General features: G+C 36.3%; 1 protein-coding gene across 1 annotated transcript; it reads left to right on the forward strand.

The window, feature by feature from the left end:
- The first annotated feature begins 1,566 nt into the window (after positions 1–1,566).
- LOC107094546 (adenylate kinase 7-like) lies at positions 1,567–8,535 on the forward strand. The gene is made up of 18 exons (XM_015390231.1): positions 1,567–1,740; positions 1,820–1,960; positions 2,479–2,593; positions 2,690–2,784; positions 2,916–3,026; positions 3,146–3,229; positions 5,016–5,104; positions 5,181–5,271; positions 5,384–5,461; positions 5,611–5,760; positions 5,968–6,096; positions 6,682–6,787; positions 7,046–7,174; positions 7,259–7,330; positions 7,450–7,647; positions 7,873–8,090; positions 8,204–8,362; positions 8,450–8,535. Exons 1-18 carry the CDS (start codon positions 1,657–1,659, stop codon positions 8,483–8,485), a joined length of 2,085 nt encoding a protein of 694 aa, XP_015245717.1. The 5' UTR covers positions 1,567–1,656; the 3' UTR covers positions 8,486–8,535.
- The last annotated feature ends 955 nt before the right edge of the window (positions 8,536–9,490 follow it).

Genomic DNA, 9,490 nt, shown 5'->3' on the forward strand with positions numbered 1-9,490 from the left:
AATTAAGGGAGAGCAAACAGGCCAGATCATGACAGAACTTAAAGGGCCCCATTCAAGTCATTTTGACAAATCAAAGTTCTTTAGACTAGAGCTACATTGACCCAGCCAAACTCAAACATGCAAACACAGACGGGTGATCCACTAGTCTTCTCACAGAACCATCGCCCACACAGGATGCACCTACTCAACTGGAATGGAAAACAAGTCCTAGTAAAGTGAGTCTTGATTTCAACAATCAGATGTTGGTAGTCTGTTGGTTTCCAATGAGCATTAAATAAATTCCACAGTCTACCTGAGTACTTTTATAGAAAACATAAATGCCTTTGCACTCACATTTTACCCATCTTTGTGACATACAATATTGCCCTGCACCTATGGAAAAAAATCTTCTCAAACTGGTCCCAATGGCGTCCACAGTAACCTAATCTCAATCAAAAGAGCATACCTTAAAAGTAGAGATACAGATAATTCACAAAATGGATGTGCAGTTGCCAAATGTCAAGAAACCTCATGATGTTATGGTATATGAACCAAAATATTTGCGTCTAACAATGTATTATCTTTGCTAAAAATAAAAAAGTTTAAATGAAAGAAGGATATACCTCATACATTAAGTGGCATCTGTTTTTCAGAGGGGTAGCCAGACATTTTTATAATGGTGGCAAGGCAATAACCAATGTACACTGAGGGGTGGCTGAAAGCGGATCGGCACCAGAAACTCAGGGTCAGTCTAAACTGTTCCAACAGGAAAATTAACTAGCAAAATATCCATATTTTCTAAATAAAGACTAACTATACTTTCCTACAGCCTTTGCTAACAAATAGACGCATATATTTAAACATCCGTAATTTCTAGATAATAGGTATAGTGAATAAAACTCAGTTTTGAGTCCTGGAGCGTAAATCAATCATCATTGTCATTACTTACCTACTTGTAGAAATAAACATTCTGCATAAACTGGATATTTACAAGTAGCCTATTAATATCTACATAAATTGATTATTTGCCAAGTTTTTGATAAAATTGTTATTTATCTTTGATTTTACTGAAGACTCCTAGATGACTTGCAGAGACATAATTTTCTCTTTACCCCATATAAGACTAAATCTAGTTCTGAAAAGAGCATGACTTCTGTATTTATCATCTTTTATGTTAGTATATTGATTTGTGTATTTAACCACGAAAAAATAAAAATGCTTTGAATATTCCACTTGAGAGTATTACTGCTGCCGCCATCTGTATTAGAGGGAAAAAAATGGTAGGGGTGATAGGCAATGATTGGCTAAGGGTGGCCATGGCCACCTCTGGCCCCCCATCTAGCTCCCCCCTGCTGTTTTTCCTCTGTGGAATTATTATATAGGGAGATATTTTAGATTAAAGGCGGGTAATTAAAAAAAACTACCACAAACATTGTAAATTAAAAAAGCCCACTTGGTTCAAGGCCCTAATATGTAATATGTCCATCACGGGACTTAATTTACGTCCTTACGCATTCAGCGTAGTCAGAGGGCTTTGGTGGACTGTTTTGTACGTACCTTGCGTATTCAGCGTATCTGACGGATAGCAACCGCTTATGAGTCCATAGCAACCTGAAAGACAAGTAGGACGGAAAAGTTCTCAGCGGTTTTCTAGGTTGACCTTAAATATTTTTTGTGATGGATAGCATGAAGCGAAAGTCTCACGTTAAACGGGTTTTTGTAAACGACGTCGACGCATATTCTTCACGACACATTGCCGAGGTAACGGGAGAAAGATCGCAATTCCGGTCGCATTTAAAACCGACTAACTACTGTGTTTTCTCTTACCTTACCTGGTAAGGTTTTAGTTAAACCTGGAGCTGAAGAGGAGTCAGAAGATGACGAGTCACCGTCTCCCTGGGATGAGCCTGCTTTTCAGATCATTGGAACTGTGTCCTCCACCGAAGGGGAGAAACTACCTTTCCTTCACCAAAAATATGTGGTGAGTCCGCAGGTTAATTATTTAGTAAATACCATTGAAAAGGATATGTAAAGTGATTAGTTTCATTTTTGGGTTAAAAAGAAACAGAATCACAGTTCATTTTACTGTAATTGTGCATTGGGCAATGTTTTGGTGCTTTGGAGGCACATTCATTTCGATTTATGCAGCATTACCATAACCCTTAGATTACCATAATTATCCACAAAGAATTAAGTATTATGCCATCACTCAGAAGAAACAGCCACAGAATGTATCACCCACTTTAACAGACTGAAATCTGAAGTTAATCATAAAATGTTTGATGAAAAAAAAATGCATCCTAATCAGATCTTTCAACAGGACCATGATTCCTAAAAACATTATAACATCTGGGTTTAAAAATTTGTAGAATGGATAACAAGATTGGTATTGAAATGTCCCTCCCTAAGCAACAAAGTCTGAGCTTTAAAGCAGTGTTTGTCTCAAGCACCCACCAATTACTGCAAAGAAAACTATATATATATATGTATATATATCAGTCTCCATCCAGAGATGAGCTTTTGCAGCTGCTGCTGGAGTGTGATGTGGTCGTCTACAACGTCACAGAAAGCTCAACACAACAGCAGGTTGAAGAAGCAACATGGGCAGTGACAGGTATGGGTGGAAAATTACAAAAATTGCAAAAAGAGGAGACAAAAACAACAACAATCAAGTACTGAATGTTTACTTTTCTTGTGTCTTTACAAACAGCCCTGCTTAATGAAATGGAAAACTTCAAATCCCGGAAATATTTCATCCTCGTCTCTTCAGTGATGACTTGGGCGATGTCCAAGCCAAAAGAAGCAGTAAAAAATAAAATAATATAAAATATATATAAAATAATATAATATATATAAGTAAATAATATATATATATATATAAACAATAAGAAATTCTATTACCTAAATCTGTTTTTTATTATATATTTTAATTTCAGGATGAAGCAGAGGACTATCTCTCAGAGGAGGAGTTTATCCGAAGAAGGCCTCATCCTAGTTTCAGGAAACACAATAATCTGGAGAAACTTGTTCTCAAATTGCCCAGAGGTGTACGTAATATTAATGCCATGATGTTTATTTCATTCTACCCCAAAGTGAATAATATCAAAAGTTATAGAAGTTTTAAAAGAACACAATTAATTCCTGTAATCAATTATCCCTTTTACAGAAAACCTCTAAATTAAAAGGTTATGTAGTAGGAGCTGGACTTCAGTATGGAATGGGAGAGGATATCTTTCACTACTTTTTTAAGGTATATATATATCATCATAACAAGTTATTTCTACACGCATGCTTGTTTTTTTTTTTTTTTCATTTGGCTCTACCTCGGCCCTATTGTGGCTCCATGTTTCTTAACCCTCATCCAAAAATAGCTAGGTTATCCTAAGCTATTTTCTGTATTTTTGCTGCTATATCTTTGGGCTGCTGGATCACATAGGAACCACCTTTCCTTACTCTGCTTCATTCTATCTATATTCTCCCACTGTGCAGTATTTGTCATGTTCCACTCATAATATGTTCTATCTGATTTTTTCTCATCATAGTAGCTTCATCTAGTCTGTTCTTTCTCAGCTGTGACTCCATCCTGGAGAGAAATGTCAGCTGTGATGCTGCCATCAACATCTCTGTTCATAGATTTTTTTTCCCCAGTTTATTCCTGTTTCTTATAATGTGACTGGCGGAAAAATAAAAATTGGCTTAGAGCTTTTCTGCGTTGCTGTGTCTTTCTTGGATGGGACACCTGTGGAGCTAGTTAACAGTTACCTTTTGTATCTCTGCTTCTGTCTCCTTGAATACCAGTTGGCCTCTGCAGTTGGTCGCTCCCACTGAGCCTGGTTCTGCTTAACCCATTTAGGCCTAAAACGCCTGGAAAAAACACCTTAAAAACCTATGGCCGATTTTTAAAAATACCCCTAAAACCTGAAGTTTTTCTGTAAATTCAGCAACTGTGTCAACGCCTAGTAAATTATTGATATCTCAGCTTCTGTAGCAGATAGAACTCAAAATATATTTTATCTTTGAAATTCTTCCAAAAAAAAAGTGAAAAGCAGTAATCAAAAAAAAAAAAAAAATTCAACCTTTTATTTTTTCCATATGTGATCATGTCTTCATTGAGAATGTGCAATATAAAACGTTTTTAAAATAAAGAACAAACTACATAAATAACTATCTGATGATTACTAATTAACAGTATTATTATGCATAATAATGCATATGTCTGTGTTATAAATTGCATACAACTTACCTCCAGATGGCCACAAATCTGTCCCGGGACATATTTTGGGGGAACTGCGTCCTGAAGAGAGGTTTACTCTGTCGCCAATAATCTCTTCGTACTGGCAACACAAGAAGTCTCATGCCCATACACAGCCCAATAAATGTCTTCATCTCCGTCACAGTCACGGGTGACCACTTTGCCATCTTTGCTCTTGTTGGAGTTTGGTTTGTTTGGTCACTGTACCTATTCGTCTCGGTAACAAGATGCATCCAAAGTTCTTCATTAAAAATATGCTCAAATTCCTGCAGCGGTGTGGCGTCTGCAGGCAAATCCAGGTGTGCGGTTGAAAACACTCCGTGCATTGCGGTGGTAGTTCGATTGGTTCAGCACGTTCAAAGTCATCATTTTCATCTATACCGTCATCAAAGCCGACACACTCCTCAAAATCACTGCCTTCCGACAACTCTTCTCTGTCAAACTCCTCCATGTTTGCTTGAAAAAAACTTCTTTCCTCTTGCTTGACTTATATGCTCTCCCGGCGTCAATGGTAGAATTACGCAACAGCGCCCCCGGCTTGAATGGTAGAAATGCGGTAATGCTTTCCCGGCCTAAATGGGTTAAAGGTTTCTTCTTGTTAAAAGGGATTTTTCCTCTCCACTGTCGCTACATGCACGCTCGGTGTTAGGAATTGCTGAAGAGACCCAGGGGGAGCATGTCTTGCAATCTGACAGAATGATTTTTGTAAAATGCTTTGAGATGACATGTTTTGTGAACTGGAGCTTTACAAATAAACTGAATTGCATAAATTTGTGCTTTTCAGGTTTCATGGTTGTTGCAGGATCCAAAGGTCCCCATATTTGGAAATGGCACAAATTACATCCCCATGATTCATGTTGGGGACCTTGGAAGGTAAATCTATGGATTATTTTTATCTTTTTGGGAAAAATAATTGTATTTAAGCTAAGATGACTTTCTCTTGTTTCAGGGTGATCCAAAATGTCATTAAGCTGAAGCCAAAGTCAAAATACATCCTTGCCGTTGATGAATCCCATAACACTTTAGAGGATGTTGTAAAGGTAGTGTCAGAAGTTAAAATATAATTTTTTTGTTAGCCTTTAATTCTAAACTGAGATGCACACCGATTAAAGAATGTGAAAATGTTGGTTAACTCTTGCTTTTACTGTTTAGGCCATAAGTAATGTGCTTGGGCCAGAAAAAGTCTGCAAGGTCCCCCTGGAGGATGCCATCACCATGAAAGCTTTTAAGGTACATCAGGGCCAATTTCTTTTTTTTCTTCTTCTTTTTTTTTATATTATCTCCAAACCTCAAAACTTGAGTTTTAATGTTATATAATAAAAACATTGAGGCAATAGCTCAGATAAACACGGATCTGATTAGTTTGTGCCTCATTCCAGCCAGAGGAACTGGATTGCCTGAGCATCAACCTACGTATGGATGCTGCTGTTGACAGTGACACATTTAGTTTTAACTGGATTTGTAGAGATGGGATGGTGGAAAACATGGAGAACATTGCAGATGAGTACAAACGTGCAAGGCAGCTTCTTGTGAGTATTTCATCCTTCAAATGAGGGATAGCTGCAACCAACATTTGCCTTATTTGTGTCAACACAGTTTGTATCCAAAGATTTGATTCATTAAGTTAAAATCCCTTTTTGTTAATCAAATATAAGCTGTTATTTCTTCTAATTTTAGGTTTCTTTCATATTAAGTATGACAACAGCAAGTTACACTCCTTCTCATTTGTTCTGTAGCCAATCAAAATCTTCCTGGTTGGACCTCCGGCTGCAGGGAAGACAACTGTTGCAGAGAAGCTCTGCCAGCTCTACAAATTAAACCACATCAACATCAGCAGGATGATTGAGGAGAAAACTACAAAGCTGGTTAGTGGAAACATCTGAAGACATTATACGGCTTTATGGAAAAGACAAATAGAAATTAGCACATGGTGAGAAACGTCACATGGTTTTCAAACAGCTTTACAAATGAAAATTTGTAAATGCCAATGAGACAACAAAACAAAATTCAGTGTACACATTTGCCTTTAAAGGCTTTAATGCCCAAATCTATTCTTAATATAAACTCTGCTGTTTTGTGAAATCCTCAAAAATGTTGTGAAGAACATTGCTGAAAAAAAAACATTGACATGAAAACCAAGGAGCACATTAAATAACTTCACAGAAGGGTTAGGTTTTAAAATCATGCGATTTCAACCTACATTAAAAATATTTGGGTAGGATTAGTTGATTTTAACTTTTTCTTTACTTCACAATCACTTTTATGATGTGCTTTGAATTTATTTATAACCATAGATTCTAAATACATTGATATTTGGAGTTGCGACAAAAAGTAAAAGTGAGAAGAGTACTTTTGCAAGGTTGATTACAGCAGTTGCCACTAGATATCCTTATACGACATGCATAAACAAATGTTTTAGTGCTCATCATGTTTATATCTATGTTTTGCAGAAGGATTTGATAAATGAAGCTGAGCTTGATGACGTTCATGAAGAGGCTGCAGCTGCCGCACAGCAACAACTGGAAATTATTAACCAGAGCATGGAGAAGAATCAAGGTTGGTCAAAAATAGAGAACACAGTTTCAAAGGTTTCTAACAGTTAAGGCTGATTATTAAGGTTTGTTCTTTAAATTTGTTTAATTTGGGCTCACATCCTTATTTATGAAATAGAAATTAATTTTTTTTTCAATATTTATGGACAAACTCAGGGAAAAAGTGTGCAACTTGTAGAATGTAGGTAAACTTCCTATAGTGAAATTTTAAGTAAAGCCTAATTTATATTGGTTTTGAATTTTTTTCTTGTTGTTTTTGCAGGTCAGCTGGATGAGTCTCTGATTTTTGAGATTTTACGAGAAAAGCTGTACTCTAAGCCTTGTAGGAACCAAGGGTTTGTTCTTGATGGCTTTCCTGAGACATTTGAGCAAGCAAAGGTGATTTTCTCTGGTAAGTACAGTATAGTTTTTTTCAGTTAATGTAAAAATTAAAAGTGTTACTTGTGAAAGGGTGATTTTCTTTTTTGTTGGTCAGACGAGGAACCAGTGAGCCAGGATTCAGAATTAATCTCCAAAATCCCACGATACAACAAAATCATCACCCCAGGTTAAACGCATAAATTCATTGTCAAATAAATACATTGACCTTAAATAAATACATTGACATTAATTGCATTGACCTATAAGTGATTATGTGTTTGTTTTTTTCTTATATTTGCATTACAGAGCATGTTTTTGTCCTCGAAGCATCAGATGATTTTCTGATGAGACGAGTACAAGGACTCCCACAGAGCACAGCTGAGAAAATGAGCTACACACAGGAGGAATTTGTGCCTCGTCTGGCTCGATACCGGCAACTTTTTTGCACGCAGGAAACCTTGTTAGATTTTTTCGATTACCGGGAAATTCACCCACAATATATAGGTACAATACTGTCTGCAGAACTATATGTAATAAGGCCACAATGAGTCAACACAGCACTCCAAAATGAATTTTATCTGATCTGTCAGCACTACAACGAAAAACTTCTTGTGTAAAATGTCTCTTGCTGAAAAGAACAAATTCAAATCATATATAGGATTAAGGAAAATTGCATTGTTTTAGTTGCTATGTTTCACTGCATTACTGTAAGTCTGATGTATTCTCCAGAGATCAACTCAGAGGATTTGGAATACGCCGGTGTTATGAAGAAGATAACAGAGGATGTGGGGGTTCCCAGGAACTACAGTCCAAATCCAGAGGAGCAGAAAGACGAAAACAGAAGGAAGGAAGAAGAGATAAAGCAGAAACTGGTTCCTGAGACTGAAGAGAAGAAAATCAGGAAGACAGCTGCGCTAGCTGAGATGACAAAACATTATGAGGAGTGGGTAAGTCCAGAAATTGAGGGCTTTGAAAGAGCAGATTAACTGATAAAAAAAAAAGAAAAGTGTTAAACATTCTAGAGTGAAAATTTAATCTCTTGTGTAAATGCATCTATTAGAAGAAGAACCTGTCGGTTGTGGAGCAGGAGGAGTCTGAGCTGCTGGAGGCTAAAGCTCTTCCACTCAGAAACTACTTGATGAAGTATGTCATGCCTTCACTAAGCGCAGCCATGCTAGAGTGCTCCAAAATCAAACCGGAAGATCCGGTCGACTTTCTGGTACGAAAACATTAACCCAACAGAAAACCAGTGATCAGTGAATTCACAAGCATGTGCCATTAATAAGGTTTTGTTTGTCTTCTGCAGGCTGAACATCTTTTACAGAACAACCAAGACAACTGAATAAGATTATACAAACCATGATCTCTTTTATAAACTTATTTTGAACAGTTTGCTATGACCTATTTGTGATGGATCCATCTCAGACTCTTTGGATCTTTGAATATAAAGCCCATTTGGGATTCATAGTATATATACAGTATGTATATAGGTATATATTATAAGCCCAACTAGGGTATGTTTGGCTTGGTATGAAGACTTAGACAAACTTTGTCATTTTGTACACACAAAGCATATTTAAAGCAAAATTTCATTTGTACAGCTTTCATGACATTTCCATTTCTTGAAGTGCAGCAGTATTTAAATCTAAACAGAGAGTGAAAAAAAAACATAATCTGAAAAAAACATGTTGATATGGAAGTTCAGATCGTTAAATATATATCTTGAAATTTTGCAGTGTTTTGGTGTGGTGTTGTCAGTGTGATACAATCTTTGAAAGTTAAGTAAAGCATCATTTATTTGCACAAAAATCGAGCAAAATTAACCTGCATTAACATTGATTATTCATCAGACAAAAGCACAGCTTTCCAGCATCTCTTTTAAAAGATGTGAATTCTGCAGCAGTGGCTATCGTCTGCAACTCAGATGTCTTGAGGTTAAAAAAAACAAACAGTTTAAGACGTTTGTATTTAAAAGTCAGTGCAACTGAGTGAATCAAAACAGCCTAATTACCAAATGGAATAGCAATGTCCGAGAAATGGGAAGATTTTAAGAGAAGGAACAGATAGGGTACAAGAAAAACAACACTCCAATCGATCTAATAAATAAATGAAAACATCACCAATTATGCTGAACGTGCCAGTTTTATTAACATCATGTTTTTTTTGTTGTATATTTTTACTCTGAAGAAAAATCTAACCTTTAATTTTAGTGTTGATTAACGTGAATAAAAATATTCATTGTGAGGCAATAACAATCTTACAAATGCTGCACTCATCATAAGTAACATACCAGTAGTATAAAAGTAACCAATGGAGTGTTTAATTTATGCTTTTATTGTTAATCAGA

The sequence above is a fragment of the Cyprinodon variegatus genome, unplaced genomic scaffold (genome assembly GCF_000732505.1).
Source record: "Cyprinodon variegatus isolate N-32 unplaced genomic scaffold, C_variegatus-1.0 Scaffold489, whole genome shotgun sequence".
Taxonomy (NCBI): Eukaryota; Metazoa; Chordata; class Actinopteri; order Cyprinodontiformes; family Cyprinodontidae; genus Cyprinodon; species Cyprinodon variegatus.

Excerpts from the sequence above, each read along its gene's own strand:
- LOC107094546 (XM_015390231.1), top strand. The coding sequence starts at position 1,657 with ATGGATAGCATGAAGCGAAAGTCTCACGTTAAACGGGTTTTTGTAAAC. Across the intron at positions 1,741-1,819 it reads CTTCACGACACATTGCCGAG|GTTTTAGTTAAACCTGGAGC; the intron begins GTAACGGGAGAA and ends TTACCTGGTAAG. Across the intron at positions 8,363-8,449 it reads AAGATCCGGTCGACTTTCTG|GCTGAACATCTTTTACAGAA; the intron begins GTACGAAAACAT and ends TGTCTTCTGCAG.